At 41.2% G+C, this 16,414-nt stretch overlaps 2 protein-coding genes across 2 annotated transcripts; one reads left to right on the top strand and one right to left on the bottom strand.

Annotated features, from left to right (window-relative positions):
* The first annotated feature begins 408 nt into the window (after positions 1–408).
* On the top strand, positions 409–3,573 carry LOC145799473 (uncharacterized). Its single transcript, XM_082889062.1, has 2 exons — positions 409–1,310; positions 3,537–3,573. The coding sequence occupies exons 1-2, from the start codon at positions 409–411 to the stop codon at positions 3,571–3,573; spliced, it is 939 nt and encodes a 312-aa protein (XP_082745188.1).
* Positions 3,574–12,754: 9,181 nt separating this feature from the next.
* Positions 12,755–14,282, bottom strand: LOC114321352 (transcription factor CPC). The gene is made up of 3 exons (XM_028268512.2): positions 14,058–14,282; positions 13,170–13,254; positions 12,755–13,101 (listed from the first exon to the last, which is right to left on the bottom strand). The coding sequence occupies exons 1-3, from the start codon at positions 14,107–14,109 to the stop codon at positions 13,014–13,016; spliced, it is 225 nt and encodes a 74-aa protein (XP_028124313.1). The 5' UTR covers positions 14,110–14,282; the 3' UTR covers positions 12,755–13,013.
* Positions 14,283–16,414: the final 2,132 nt, after the last annotated feature.

Raw genomic sequence — 16,414 nt, 5'->3', positions numbered from 1 at the left:
AAAGACAGCTACCACCTTCCTCGCATAGATCTGCTGGTCGACGCCACAGCCGGTCATCAAATGCTCAGCTTCATGGATGCCTTCTCTGGGTACAACCAAATCCTGATGCACACATCTGACCAGGAGCACACATCATTTATTACCGACCGAGGTACCTACCACTACTGTGTAATGCCATTCGGACTGAATAATGCTGAGGCCACTTATCAGCGGCTGGTTAACACCGTTTTTCATCACCAAATAGGCCGGAATATGGAAGTCTACGTCGACGACATGCTAGTCAAAAGAAAATACTCCTCCGATCACCTTACTGATTTACGTGAGACCTTCGCCACCTTGCGCAAGTACCAGATGAAGCTCAACCCAGAGAAGATAGTGGTCCTCACCGACCAGCCCCTGAAGAAGGTCATGCAGCAACCAGAACTCTCAGGTAGATTGATGCAGTGGTCCGTAGAACTCAGCCAGTTCGACATCTCTTACCGCCCTTGGACAGCAATCAAAGGGCAAGCTGTAGCTGATTTCATCATGGAGTTCACCAAGCCGATCCCGACCACTGCACCCCCGCTCCTACCAACTCCAACAGAGCCAGAAGATCCCCATTCTTGGACTCTTAACGTCGACGGTTCGTACCGAAGAGAAGGAAGCGGTGCTGGCCTCATCCTCACCTCCCCTAAGGGCGGCTACTTCAAATGTGCCCTCCGTTTCTTGTTTGAAGCAAGCAACAATGAAACCGAGTACGAGGCATTAATAGCAGGACTCCACCTTGCCAAGGACATAGGGGTCAGTCACCTCCGAGTATCCAGCGACTCCCAACTCGTCGTCGGACAGATGACGGGGGACTTTGACGCCAAGGACGACAAGATGCGAGCTTACAGAGATCTGGCACTCCCCCTTGCTCGCCTCTTCAATACTTTCCACATCAGGCACATTCCTCGGGGGGAAAACTCCAAAGCAGATGAGATGGCTCAGTTGGCCTCTGCTGACCACCCTACTCTCAGCCATGATGTCCGCGTCGAATATCTACACCACCCAGCCATCTCACCAGCTCTGCAAGCCGTACAATACATCCAAAATGAACCCATCCCTTGGGCATCCGACATTCTCCTATTCTTGACCACAAGAGCCCTCCCAGATGACCAGCAACAGGCTGCCAAAGTCCGATCCCGAGCGTCCAATTACGTCATTCTGGACGGTATATTGTACAAGCGTGGTTTCTCCCGGCCGTATCTACGGTGCCTCAACCCCGCCCAAGCAACTTATGTAATGCAGGAGATCCATGAAGGAATTTGTCGTAATCACTCAGGTGGCAGGTCCCTTGCCCAGAAGATACTCCGTACGGGGCATTTTTGGCCAACTCTTAATCAGGATGCGACCGACTTCGTACTCAAATGCGACAAATGTCAACGCTTCGCCAACATCCCCCATGGCCCCCCCTACAGAGCTAATCACACACTACAGCCCCTATCTGTTTGCCAAGTGGGGGATCGACCTGGTTGGTCCACTTCCCACCGGTCGAGGCCAGACCAAGTTCGCGATTGTTGCCATTGATTACTTTACCAAGTGGGTCGAGGCTGAACCCCTTGCCACAATCACCGAGCGGAACACCATCAGGTTTATCTAGCAATCGATCATTTGTCGATTTGGCATCCCTCAGGCCATCATCTTGGACAATGGCAAACAATTCGATAACGCCAAGTACAGAAAATTTTGTGCCGACCTCCAGATTTAACCATGTTTCTCCTCCCCCGGTCACCCTCAAGCAAACGGCCAAGTTGAGGTCACCAACCGTTCCCTCCTGAAAATCATCAAAACCAAGCTCGAAGCTGCTAAAGGCCTTTGGGCCGAGGAACTACCAAACGTACTCTGGGCTTACCGAACCACTGCTCGCACTCCCACTGGAGAAACCCCTTTTCGCTTAACATATGGCGCTGAGGCAGTTATTCCGGTAGAAGTCGGTTTGCCTACCCCCAGGGTTTTACATCCGGACCTGGCCGCAGCCGAAGAACTCCATCGGACAGACTTGGACCTCGTCGAAGAGCTCAGAGAGACCACTGCTGTCAGATTGGCTTCATACCAGCAGAAAATGAGAACACACTATAACCGCCGAGTCCGACCACGAGAGTTCTCCGTAGGGGACCTTGTCTTACGAGAAGTGACTCCTGCCACAAAGAATCCAACCGAGGGCAAACTGGCAGCCAAATGAGAGGGGCCCTACGTTGTGAAAACCCGACCACGACCAGGCACTTACCGACTTCAAGACATGGAAGGCCGAGACCTGCCCCATCCCTGGAATGCGGAACATTTGAAGCGTTACTATCAATAATTCGTACTTTTGTATTGATAATATCGTTGTATTTCCCTTTTTATACATAATGCAAACTCCGCCTGGTGATTTCGGTTTTCATAATTCAACTGTCTCTATGTCGCTCCCATAACTTTTTCACTTGCAGCATTTCAAAAGCCTCGGCCAGACCGAGCACTTCAAAAGCCTCGGCCAGACCGAGCACTTCAAAGCCTCGGCCAGACTGAGCACTTCAAAAGCCTCGGCCAGACCGAGCACTTCAAAAGCCTCGGCCAGACCGAGCACTTCAAAAGCCTCGGAAGACCAAGCACTTCAAAGCCTCAGCCAGACCGAGCACTTCAAAAACCTCGGCCAGACCGAGCACTTCAAAAGCCTCGGAAGACCAAGCACTTCAAAGCCTCAGCCAGACCGAGCACTTCAAAAACCTCGGCCAGACCGAGCACTTCAAAAGCCTCGGCCAGACCGAGCACTTCAAAGCCTCGGCCAAACCGAGCATTTCAAAAGCCTCGGCCAGACCGAGCACTTCAAAGCCTCAGCCAGACGGAGCACTTCAAAAGCCTCGGCCAGACCGAGCACTTCAAAGCCTCAGCCAGACCGAGCACTTCAAAAGCCTCGGCCAGACCGAGCACTTCAGAGCCTCAGCCAGACCGAGCACTTCAAAAGCCTCGGCCAGACCGAGCACTTCAGAGCCTCAGCCAGACTGAGCACTTCAAAAGCCTCGGCTAGACCGAGCACTTCAAAGCCTCAGCAAGACGGAGCACTTCAAAAGCCTCGGCCAGACCGAGCACTTCAGAGCCTCAACCAGACTGAGCACTTCAAAAGCCTCGGCCAGACCGAGCACTTCAAAAGCCTCAGAAGACCGAGCACTTCAAAGCCTCAGCCAGACCGAGCACTTCAAAAGCCTCGGCCAGACCGAGCACTTCAAAAGCCTCGGCCTGACTGAGCACTTCAATGCCTAGCAGAACCACATTTTCAACACTTAGTCACATTTTGAAGCTTCTTCACAGTTCCAAGACCACGTCTTTACCTAGTTAAATTCTCCACATACTCTCACGTATTACATTTACTAATCAGATTATTTGCCAACTATTTAGTTACAATTTACAACCTGCCTCTTACTCCAATTTTTCCATTATCTTTTCAATTTTCATACAACTCCAATCGCACTCCGCAGGGAGGAACTTTTAACTTTCACGTTGCACGATATTTTTATTGACCCAATCTTTATGACCAGTTTTAATCACAACATTTCATTCATGCTGGCAACATAAGCAAAATACACAAAATTCAACTGGCTATACATTCATCCATTACAATTAAATAATCTTTGTACACAACTTCATTATAGTTAAATTCTCCATACCTTCATTCATTCACTCATTCCTTTACAATGTGTTTACAAGTTTAAAAAAAAAAAAAAACAAACAAACACAGAGCACGCCCAGTTTTTCTTCTCCTTGGCTACTCCTCCTCGCTATATGCCAGATCCTCTTCTTCAACGCCTTCGTCCAGGGGGGTCTGGGCCACATCATCTTCGCCTATTGTCACACTACTAAGGTCCAAGTGTGGGAACAGCTCTTCAGCTCTGCGCTTGAACATTTTCCAACCGCTGTCCCAGAACTCGGCCATTTCGTGCTTATAGAAGTCTGACTGCTGGAAGCTTTCAATCACCTCTGCCTCTGTCCTACCTCCAGCAGTCTTCCTTGATGGGCTCACCCCCCCAGACTCTTGACCAGCCAGACTCCTGGCGACAGCAGCATCCACCACCATCTGAAATTCAGGGGACCCTTTATATTGCTCCACTGCTGCGACGTATAGATCAGGGTAGGCCGCCTTTTCAGACGCCACCTTCGCCCTCTCCTCGTCCAGCTCCCTTTGCAGGGCCCCCCTTTCAGCAACCGTCGTCGCCCTCTCCTCTTCCACCTCCTTCCTCAGAGTCTCCAGCTCTGCCGCTGCCTTCGCCTTCTCCATCTCCCACTCCCTCAGAAGCCTCCCCTTCTCCTTCTCTGCTTTGGCACGCTCCTCCCCCAACTCCTTCAACAGATCTCCAATTCTGAAGTCCGCTTCATCCTTTTGCCTGACCAGCTCTTTATTGCTGGTCATGGCCTCTTCATGCCACTCGATTGCCACGGCGCAGGCCCTCTCAGACTCTTCCAACTTTTTCTGTTCACCAGCCAGTTGGAACTCAAGCGACACAACCTTACGGCGTGTGTCCTCTAGTTCCAACTTGACTGCTGGCATATCAGCATGGGCAGTCTTCCAGTCGGCATTGTCCTTCCTTAATTTGGCCAACTGGGCCCTGGCCTCCTCAGCCTTCAACTTGGCAGCCCCAGCCTTCCTAAGAAGGGCCCCCGCCAAGGTAGTTACCTCCATTTGGGCGGAGCATAACCCCCTCAGCAGGTCGGCCTCATTATACCCAGATGCAGCGCGCAGAGCTCCCTCCTCCACAATCTTCACCAGGCGGTCTGCCCCCGCCCTGGCTGGGCCTTCTTCTCCCTCCAACCTTCCAGCCACCACGCGCACATGATAAATCGCCGTAGCCAGACGAACCCCTCCTTCCTGGGGGTCAGGCCTCTTCTGGACCTGTTCCCCTCCGCTCGGCGCCGTCTCACTCACCCCAGTCTCCACTTGCACTGGTGGAGCAATCTCCACAACCTCCACCGTGGGGATGATCTCCACCACCTCTGGGGCGTCCTTTGCCACAGGGACCTCCACCTCCGTTGGGGCCACCTTCGCCCTCTTGGCCCCAGACTCCTCTGCAGCTTCCTCTGGGGCACTCCTCTTCTTCTTCTTCTTCTTTTTTAGGGCTCCACCCCCTTTCTGGCCTTTTCTTTTACAGGGTCTACAGGCGGCGGCCGCGGCTCAAAGCTGCTTAAGTCTTTTTCCCCCAACGGCCTGGGACGCAGTCAGATCCTCTCCCGCGCGATCGGTTGAGGCGGTCGGTCCCTCTGCGCCTCCATCAACTTCGCGGCCTTGGCCATAACGGCTCGATCCTCTACCTCCTGCGCTCTTCTCCTCTCCTCCAACTCCGCCCGGCCGAGGTCTCCACCTTTCGGCTGCAGTCCCAGCCTCGCCTCAAACAGTGCAGACGGCTGGACAAGATCGTCCCATTTGGCCTTCTCTCTCTCTTTCCACTCCTTCACTCTCTTCACCCTCTCTTCCGCCACCGCCCCCAGTCTCGACTCCATCGACCGGGTTGGCACCTTCCAGATGGTGCGTACCCCCATCCCCCCATTAACTGCCACGAAGAACCACCGTGGCTGCCACCCCTTGATCGACGTAGGCAGCCCTGCCACCAATCCCCTCCCCATCACCGCCTGTAGGGTGACCCAAGTTTCTTGCTGCCCCGACGCCTTGTAACATGAGAAGAACTCGTCTATCGTCATGGCCTCCCCCCACATTCGCCTTAGGCCACGCACTCGCACAGGCCAGCAGAATCTTCCACGCATTGGGCATCAATTGCCCCGGCGCTACCTCCAGGCGATTTAGCACGTCAACCACCACTTGAGGCAGTGGCAGCCTCAACCCCTCTTTTAGCGCCTCCTCGTACAGGGAAAACTCCCCTAGCCTCACAGTAGACGGCCTTTCCCCTGATGTTGGCAGCCGTAACTCTACCTCCGCTGGAATCTGGTACCGTCCCCTAATCACCTCTAAATCCGCCGCCGTGAGTGTGGATCTATCCGCCTTAGTGTGCCACTGATCTGGCTCTACCTGGCTTAGTGGCTGTGGCGCCAATACCAGGACCGACGCCTGCGATTCTCCCACCGTTTCCCCCACCATTCGCACCTCCGTCCTGTATCGCGCTGCTAACTCCTCCGCATCATCATCCCCTAACGGGTCTACCCTCACATTGTCTACTTCTTCTTGCGCCATTTCTAGGGTTTGCTTACAAAACACTTCTGACGCAGACGCAAGGAAGTTGAGAGGATGCTACACAGATATGTCGTACGCAGTGAAGGAATTAACACTTGGATATTTTGAGTTTTTGTAAAAAGGTAGGTGAAACGCATTATACCAAAAACCCACGGTTTTACCCGTATCCCATGGATCCACATTAATTTTCGCCCGTTTCAAAACCTTTCAAATCAACCGCCAAAACCACCTTTTCAAAACCCCCCTCGTGACCTATCGTTTCATTTCCGCACCAACATTTCATTCCCCCCACGATATCGCCACGTGTATGGCCACGATGCACTGTCCTCTCCCCTTACCCTGTCCTTTCCATTTCACATCATCACATTTTTGAGCCCCGCGCCGTCGCGGTCGGCACGCCTCACGGTCGCCCTTCCATTTCACATCATCACATTTTTGAGCCCCGCGCCGTCGCGGTCGGCACGCCTCACGGTCGCCCCCTCCCACTCGGCCACCCTCGCGGTCGGCACGCCTCACGGTCGACCCCTCCCGCTCGGCCACCCTCGCGGTTGGCACGCCTCACGGTCGACCCCTCCCGCTCGGCCACCCTCGTGGTCGACACGCCTCACGGTCGACCCCTCCAGCCCGGCCACCCTCGCGGTCGGCATGCCTCACGGTCAGCTTCTCCCGCTCAGTCACCCTTGCGGTCGGCACGACTTCCAGTCGGCCTCTCCACTCGGTTCACACTTCTCTTCCTTATTACTATTCCCTTCGTTGGGCTAAAGCTGCACTCGGAAATGGGGGACTACTGACACGGATAGGCCCACAAGGCATACGGCCCACAGTAAACCACCCCAAACCCATCGCTTGGGACCAATGGCATAACCCGGTTGGCAAAGCCCAGGACAGCTGGAGGCCATCTAGATATGGAGGGCCAATGGCATTTGGGCACATAGCAGGTGGGACACGGGCCACATCAACAGACAAAGATCTGCAGAGTTATTATCACAACACATCACCATTAATGCATCCCATCACAGCATTTATTATGACAACACCCCCCCGTTGGAACAGAGCCCCATCACCCTGAACAAGGTAAGCTACGGCACAGGCTTTCGGCGAAAGGAAGCACGTCACAAGAGACAGGGAAATGATAACCAAAGGATATAAGCAAGGATAGAAAGACAAGAATAAGGTTAAGTTATCTCTCTCTTGATCCCTCTCTCCATATTCCCTACTTCTTCCTCTACTAATTCTCACGCCGGAGGGTTCACTGGGGGACTGCCCCGTTCCCTTTTGGGCTTGCATGCAGGTCATTTGACGGAATCATCACCCCGAACCGGAACCTGAAGAGCCTGGACCAGTCCGACCCATTCACCCGGGAAGAAGAACGTTATCAAAAATAATTTTTAAAAATTCAAAAATATTTTTTTAACATTTATTTTTGCCAAATGAGTTTATATTTCATCAAATTGACGATTTTGCCCTTAAAATTAAACAATGATATCTTCAATTGTCCTTATTTGAAACAAGATTTAAAATTTAGAATCAAATGTGTTACAATTAAAAAGTTAAGGATCAAAGTGATATGAACTCCAAATTATATGAACCGTCAGTATAATTCTCCCTCTTAATAAACTTGAGGAATTATTGACTCGGGACTAGTGAGCCTAGATCCATATTTACTTGTTGATGGGGATGGGCAAAGCTCTAAAGAAGTAACTCAACCTCTATGATTGGCAACCCTGTGCAGGAGGTTTAGTGGGGGAGAAACAATCCTTATGGCGTGCCTTGATTGCAACACTTCATATTGTAAGAGACACCACAAGAGTGGTTCTCCTACCCATCCTTAAGGCAACAATGATGATGAGTGATTGGTTAGGAAGGGGTTTACCTTGAATGAATCCAAGGCAAGCAATCTCTTGCAAGGTACATTCTGTCATTGTATCTTTAGAGGATTCTACTAAATGGGAACCGTCATGAGACTACGATTGTGGGACTTGGGCTAGTCTCAAAAAATTTCATGAAAATCAATACCAGAATGCATGGCTATTAAAAACACTAACCCGCGAACTATTGTCCAATACTAGTGTTGTGTGCGTGACATGTTAACCTTCGGTCCAAAGAATCTAGTTTAAGATTTAGTTCAATATGATTCTTCGAAGGAAAATTGTTAACACTAAGTAAGGTTCAAATCCAGAAGATACGTACACCTATTACACAGTATATGTTGCCCCATATTATATATTTTGTTTATATTGTTTTCAAGTTGTAGTTTTAAAATGTGGGGCTATATCATAAATTTTGTGAAAATATTAAAAAAATTATTTTTATTAAAAGTGGGAGATTGTTAAATTTTTTTAATAAAAATAGGATTATTATTCTGACTATTTAATTTGTTTGACCATTACAACATAAATTAAAATTTTAATTATTTCCATTACAAGAGTTTTATTAGATAATATTATTGCACTTATGTCATGTTTAATATATATATATATATATATATTAATAGAATTTTAATTCTTTCATCTATCAATATATACTTATATGAGTTGTGTAAAAATTGAGAGAAGGGTTTTTTGTGTGGAGAAGAAGATAGAAAAGATGATGTGTGAGATGGAAGATTTTATGAGAACTCTTTATATTTTATATTGATATTTTGAGTAATTTTAGCTCGTGACTTGGTTCAAACTTTTTGGTGGTCGTGAACACTAGATGAGGAATGTTGTGAGTACAGGACTGGTCCTGAGTTTTTAGGGGTCTAAGGCAAAAACCAACAAATGGGGCCTATATTCATAAATAAATAGAAAAAATCACACTATTTGGTACCACTATACGGCTGATTGATACCAAAATAGATATTAAATATATTCATTCTAGAGTGCCAAAAAAAAAGGTTACCAAAAGTGTATAGTTGAAATCAACAAACAAACTAATCAATCAACAAATCTAATTAATGAAATGTTGTAGCAGTGTGAAGCAAACATAAATGATTTCACATTGTGCTAAAGTGAAGAGTGGGATAATAATTTTGCTTCACTAGCAGTGTAAAACAAACATAAATGAAAAAGGAAACATGACTATATAATTAATTTTTCACACAAAACACACAATCCACTCACTATCTGATATCTTATAGTAAAGAAATTATGAAACACAATTGAATGAAACAAAATTAGGGTAAAAAAATTAAGGAAACTTTATTCAATTAAAATATGATAAAGACATAGCTTAAAATTATTTATCCATTAAAATCCGATAGTTTATGAGAGAGAAAAATTAAGTCAAATTTATTTATTCAATTATTTGGGCCAAGTATATTTGTATATGTTTTAATTTATTTTTTTTAATTGGACCCAACCAAATTTGTGACTAAATGTTTTGTTTTTTAATTGGACCCAATAGAAGTTTTTGAAACCTGTTAATATGGAACTTAATTGGACCCAATATTTAAATTTTAAATATACTACCAAATTTTGGACCTAAGGTACAAGCCTTAGTGGCCTTAGTACAAGGTATGCCCTGTGTGAACGACATGGATTTTATCTTAAAATTACTTCACTTCGATTGTACTTTCACGAGTGGAGGAAAAACAATTTTAGTACAATGACAATGTGACTCCTAAAGTCTCACAGTTACATTTTTCAACACTTGATTTTTATTATGAAGAATTCTATTATACATACCCTCACACCATATGCACTCTTAGTCATGTCATTTTCTTCTTTAGTTATAACTAATTTTTTTATTTAATTATGATATTATTTTAAAATATTTAGTTATGATTTTTTTGTATTTAGTTATGAATTTTAAAAAAAATTATAACTCAAAAAATATAAAATTATGTCATTTTTTTATAGTCATGAGGTGCATATAATACATATCTTTTAAGAAGTATGTATTATAATCTTTAATTTTATATATTATTATTTATTATCATCATTATTATAACATTGTGCAAAACATTCTATTTATTATATTGTTAGACTTCACTGGTGTATTATAATCTTTAATTTTATATATTATTATTTATTATCATCATTATTATAACATTGTGCAAAACATTCTATTTATTATATTGTTAGACTTCACTGGTGTTATTTGTGAAGTTGGTTATTTTAGTAGGTTATTTTAATTTTTGATTATTTTAATAGGCAAAAAAATTTATGTTTGGGGAGATGGTTGGATTTTTTTATACTTAAATGTGATGTTTGTGAGAAAAATAAATAAAATAATTATGAATTTGATATGATATTTTATTTTATTAATTATTTTATTTTTTATTTTTTTATTTTTTGTAAATTTTAACTTAAAAAAACCAACTTTTAGCCTTTTCCAAACAAGTTCATTAACTAATCCACTGGATATGCTGTTAGGCAGTGTTTTCATGCAGTGTCTGTCAGTCTGTCTGTTCATTTGTTTGTTTGTATTACAGTGGTGTAGAAAAGTCCTCAAAAAAAAATAAAAAAATAAAAAGAAGTAGTGCATAGAGATAAATAGGAAGAAGAAAACAAAAACACTCACGTCAACAGCTCATGGACCACCAGAAATATGTGAGGCGGTGTTTTTATGCTGTCTGTTTATTTGGCTCCCTTGCGTAGTTGTGTATTTTAATAAGCTGTTTTAGTAGTGGATTATTTTAAATTGATTAAAATAGTTATATTTAAAAAGAGAGTTAGATTTTTTTATCAATGGATGTAATATTAATGAGAGAAAAAAATAAAATAATTATAAATTTAATGTGACATTTTATCTTATTAATTATTTTAACTTATTTTATCTTTTAATGTTTGTACGAGAAAAAAAATATTCATCGTCGTCCATACACTTTGCTACCAAGCTTGTCTTGCTTCGAATGGCGTCTTGCTTACTGCAAACAAAACAATAGTGAGCTACCTCGGGAGTGGTTTGTCGAAAAACCCCTTCGACGATCACCTGAAGAAGAAGAAGGAATGGAGAGAGAGTGAGAGTGTAGCCAATGTTTGTTTATCCTTCTTAGAGTCTAATTGCGTCCTTTATCTAGGCTGGCCTTGCAGTCTAAGATTGTGCTCGCACTATTTTTGTCGCTCTTTATTGGATGCGTAGCTGTACTGTCCTCTCATTTTCTTACACATGTACACGTCAATATTGCCAAACAATATTAGTCAAACCGCCAAACGATATTAACGCGCACTTAGAGTGGATTCCTCTCCTTATGCCATTGGACCACGTGGAGCACCCCAACCGAACAATCACTTGTGTCATTCTCAAAGTGCTATAGCTTAGGACAACCTTGCGCCAAGCTGAATTAGGCCAACTTCGAGACTCGATCAATCCCACAAGGGCATTCTGCTCTTAGACCAGTCGATGCCCCTCACAACCACACTGGTCCCCCAACTCAGCCAAGCTCGGCTAAGACCCTCACTGTTCGCCATCTGCGTAGCTCTCGCGTTAGCTTGGTTGGGAGCTTTAACTCGGTCTTAGGCAGCGATCTCATCTTGGCCTAGCCTAGTTCATACTTGTGGCTTATTCCCTATTTAGCGCGGTCTATGTTGACGACCTAATTCTAACCTAGCCTGACCCATCACCAAGGTGCGTGCTTAGCTCTGACCGCAATCCACGTTTACCGCCCAGCATGATCCAACATCTTAGACGAGCAAATCGGGTTGTTCGGTCCAAAACAAAAGCTTGGTCCATTTGTTCGGCATAAATTCCCTTCTCAATACTATTTTAACTCAAAAAATAAAAATTAAAAAACTTCTTCCCAAACACCCCTCATGGTTTAACCTATTTGCACACAACCCTTATCATTTATAAGAACATAATTCCCTATGATTTCTAGACTAAAAAGTACCGTTAGACTCATTAACCGTCTTATTAGCTATTTTGACCTAATTTGTGTTTTTTTTGTGGATTTTAGCCTAAATTGGGCTAAAATCCCGTTTGTATTAAAGTATTGTGGAAAAAAATGCATAGAGACAGATAGTAAGAAGAAAACGAAAACAGCTACATAAACAGCTTAAAGACCACCAGAAACAAACTTCTTCTGTTTTCGTTCATGGGGGACAAAAACCTAAAAGCTTTATTTTAATCACAAAATATAAAAAATATTTTTTTTATTATTATTATTACTCTGTATTATTTTTTAGGGGCAAAAGGGAAGATAAAAATCTTGTATTGTTTTTCCATAGGCCAAAGTTTCGATTGTTTATATTAAAGGATTGTTTGTAGTATATATGAATTGTTTATAATTTTCTAAATTTTAAGAACGTGTTAGACGGTTTGGTGTGATTTCTTCTTGTATTTTTTAAAAAAAATAGTTTTAATAAGTTGAAAAAAAAAAAATTGATTATCTAAAAATTAGGAAATGATACTTTCAAGCTGCTCCAAAAGAAAGAGCTATGAAAATCAAGTCGTTTTAAAAATTCAATTCAAACTCTTGAAGTCATGTTTTCAAAATATATTCTAACAAGTTCCAACTTTATTCTTGAAGTTATGTTTTTAAAACAAACAAAGTGTTTGTGAAATAAGTTTAAAAGTGGGGAGTGTCTAGAGTTTAAAAATTTTGTTTTCAACATACATTTGAGTTTGGTAAAAAGCTCAGAAAGACAACAAAAATGGAAACAAACAGAAAGCAGACAGAAAAATTTATATAAGAAAGTGAGGCATATACATATATGCTTTCACATAGGAATATCACGACAAAGAACAATTAATTAAACTCCTCAAAAACCTTAAAAACATATCACACATAAAGAGACAAGTGACATTGATGAAACCCAGATCATATTTCTCTCTCTGTCTCTCTCTCTCCACCAAAAATCACTAGGTTTCACTTAGAAAACTAACACAACTGAGTAGTGAGTTGCATGAAATTTCATTCACTTGTTGAGTATCTGGAGTTCCAGTACTTCTCGATTTCCTCTGCCGTCCTTCCTGGGATTCTTCCAGCAATTAGAGACCACCTGAATCATGATTATTGTTGAAGATTTGAAAGAGTTCATGAAAAAAAATTGAAAAAAAAAGAGCTAACCTCTCCCCAACCAAATTGTACATCCTAATGATCAGTGTTTCCTCGTCTTCGGAGAATTCATGCTCGGTTTTTTTACTACTTTCCTCTGAAACAAACAGCCAAGTGCATAAAGAAGCAAAGCATTGAGTGAGAATCTTACTCTCTAAAATGAGTATGTGGATAGGGTATATCTATGTGGTACCTTTTCACTCTTATGATTGATGAAAAACAGTAGAATATCAGCCATATTGTTGAGTGTTTAAGGAACACTTGGGACATATATATTTGTGATTGGTGAAAGAGTAGTGCAACTTGATACCTATTGGTATACAAAATTGTTTCCTCTAAAACCAATAATTAATATTAGAGTTATAAAAGAAGGTGAAAAGAAAACAAGTCAGCATGCCTTGTGCTTTTATGTTGCAGTTCCAAGTCCCCCAAAAGTAGAACGAGTTTGGCACAAGATGAGGAGAGTGAAACAGAACATTCTCAGTAAAAAATAAGAAGTTAAAAAAAAAAAAAACAAGTGCTAGCACCATTTGGCATGGCCATATAAAGCAAGGACTCAAGAGACAAAATCCATATATATATATATACTAGAAGTTTTGCACACACTGTGAATCAGTTAGATCCAATAATTATTCATTAAAATAGTTAGATAGAGTTGGTAACCGTTCCCAGCAATTCCCAACTTTTAGTAACTACTTGAGGCAATTTCAGCGTGAGCAGGGTTCAATCTACACCAACTCCAACCTTCACTTTGTAATATATATATACATAATATAAAAACCAAGGAATGTTTTGAAGAGAAGTAAGCTTTAGAGACAAGATTGAGTGAAAGTGAGTGACTTGATGCAAAAGGAAAAGGAAGAGAAGAGGTTAAAAGGCATTAAATAGGTGTGTATGTACCTGAAGAATCAAAAGAAGTCTCATCAGAAGAAGAGTGTTCTGAGTCAGCCATTTGAACAGAAAGAGAATAAGAGAAAGAGACTTGTTAGTGATTCTCAAAGTAACCCAGTTGGGGATGAGAATTAAATGCTCAAAGAGCCTATGAAAGTTCAGACATTAGAGTTGCTTTAAATAATAATTATAATCAGCATACTCAAGAGAGAGTGAGAATGGATGGTGATCAAAGAAGTGAGGAATGGTAGTTGAAAAACAAGAGAAAAGCACAATGCACACATTGCATTTCTCCATAATTTTGATAGGTAGTTGAATATCAATCAGTTGGTTGGAAAGAAAATATGATAACAAAGCAATAACTGATTATTTATTAATTGTTGTCATATATACATATAATTATAGCACAATCACTTTGATGTATAAGCTTTCTCAATATTCTTGTTTTGCCATTGTTTAGATCTTCAAATTTGATATGTTAAATTTTTTTGAAAGTTTGAATGGCAATTTCACGTATGCCAAATTTATTATTTTATTACTTTTTGTATTATTAATTTTGGCATGACTACATTCTCAATAAAAATAATAAAATAGAAAGGCGTGAACTCAAAGTTATGCCATGTCTAATGACAACTCAAATTTTGAAGTTCCGGGTGGAGGCTTTTCAGGTTGTCAATTCTTATCATTTGGTTTTCCAGTGGAGTTGCTCTAACTACTTTTACTTTTCTTTTCTTTTTTTTTAATAGACTAAATATTTCGATCTCTAAAAATAAAAATTTGTTGTAAAAGATATTTAGGGATCAATTCCTATTATCGTGAGGGTAATCGCTAAAATATCGTTTTGAAAAGTCAAAAACAGGACTTTTAGCGACAAAATTTTGAAAATGTTAATAATAAATAGACTTTTAGAGTCCAAATAATTTGGTCTCAAAATGATTTATTTTTTTAGACAAAGAATTTGGTCGTAAAAGAATAATAATTTATCACTAATGTCTAATTTTTGTTACCAAAAATATAATAGCGACACTTTTCGTAACAAAAATATTTAATCTCTAAAAAATAATTTTACCTTTAAATTTTAGTATCTAAAACTTTAATTTTTTTATAGCAAAAGTATGTTTCTACAAAATGGTGATATGAATACGACAAGCTTAAAGTAAAAATATACTGAAATAATAAATTTGACATATCAAGTAAAGTATTTATTTTTAGAGAGATTAAATTTACATTTGTCAATTTTTCACCTAAGTCTTAAAAAAATAAAAAATAAATAAAATAATTTGACATACAAATAATTTTGGAATGTTCGGGTAGAGATGCTTTAATTTTATTTTTTTTTCCAACAATGTATATATATTATTGGGACAAAACAGAAGAAACTTGTGAGTAAAAGCCTTGTTTGGCATGATCTAAAAAAGTCAAAAAGTTAAAAAGGTACTATCTTATTTAAGTCACATCATCTTATTTAAGTGACATCACCTCTCTAACATATCACTTCAAACCCAACCTATATTCAATCTATGTTTCATAAAAAGTTAAAAAATACACTTATTTAATCATCCCAAACCATGCCTAAGTTTTGTGCTAATTAAACAGAAATGGTTTGCAGGTTACTTATCATCACAAAAAATAATAATAATAACAATAAACAAATAAATACATAATAATAATACATTAAAAAAAAATACAAGAAGAAGAGGAGAAAAGTAAAAGAAGCATATGATCAGGGATGGACCCACGACTAGACCCATAGAGGCTACAGCCTAGGGATGTATTAATGGCTCGAGCCCGGACACTCGGGCCGGTCTAAGCGGGTTTCGTGGGCTCTCTCCTTTTTAACAAACCGAACCAAGTCGGCCCATGGGCCAAAGTGGGGCCCAAGTCCAAAATTAGTGATAATAAGGCCTAGAACCGGGCCTAAGGCTTGGGCCTAGGCCACAGTCCAAGCCTCGTCGGGTCTTTTTTTATTTATTTATTAGGAATAAAAAATAAAATAAAAATTATACTAAAGTATTTTGGTTAATATTAATGAGATGTTTTATTTGGTTATGTTTCATGGTGATATTTAAATTTAATTATGTATGACTTATATTTTTTTAATTATGAACTTATAACTAAAAAAAGTATGTAATTATGTAATTTTTTTGTCACGCCCTCAAAATAAACCCATTATATATATATCATTAACATGCAATATTAAAATAAAACAATTCATTATCCCATTCATCAGAGTATTACTAAATAAAAACATTTCATGTAATATTGAATCAAATGCCTTATGGGCTTACATCTTTCCAAGCCAACACTTGGACACAAAATATGAGTTTTAACTCAAATACGAATAATGCCCTAGGCTTGATTATTTA

This window comes from Camellia sinensis, chromosome 9 (genome assembly GCF_055761805.1).
Source record: "Camellia sinensis isolate YWXY chromosome 9, ASM5576180v1, whole genome shotgun sequence".
In the NCBI taxonomy this organism is placed as follows: domain Eukaryota; kingdom Viridiplantae; phylum Streptophyta; class Magnoliopsida; order Ericales; family Theaceae; genus Camellia; species Camellia sinensis.
This window is presented reverse-complemented; position numbering and strand designations above follow the sequence as displayed.

Bases quoted from the DNA above. Each gene is read 5' to 3' on its own strand.
- LOC145799473 (XM_082889062.1), top strand. From the start codon at position 409: ATGCAGCAACCAGAACTCTCAGGTAGATTGATGCAGTGGTCCGTAGAA. The intron at 1,311-3,536 runs GTCCCTTGCCCA...CTTTATGACCAG, and splicing joins CGTAATCACTCAGGTGGCAG to TTTTAATCACAACATTTCAT.
- LOC114321352 (XM_028268512.2), bottom strand. From the start codon at position 14,109: ATGGCTGACTCAGAACACTCTTCTTCTGATGAGACTTCTTTTGATTCT. The intron at 13,255-14,057 runs GTACATACACAC...TGTTTGTTTCAG, and splicing joins GACTTCTTTTGATTCTTCAG to AGGAAAGTAGTAAAAAAACC. The intron at 13,102-13,169 runs GTTAGCTCTTTT...ATCATGATTCAG, and splicing joins TACAATTTGGTTGGGGAGAG to GTGGTCTCTAATTGCTGGAA.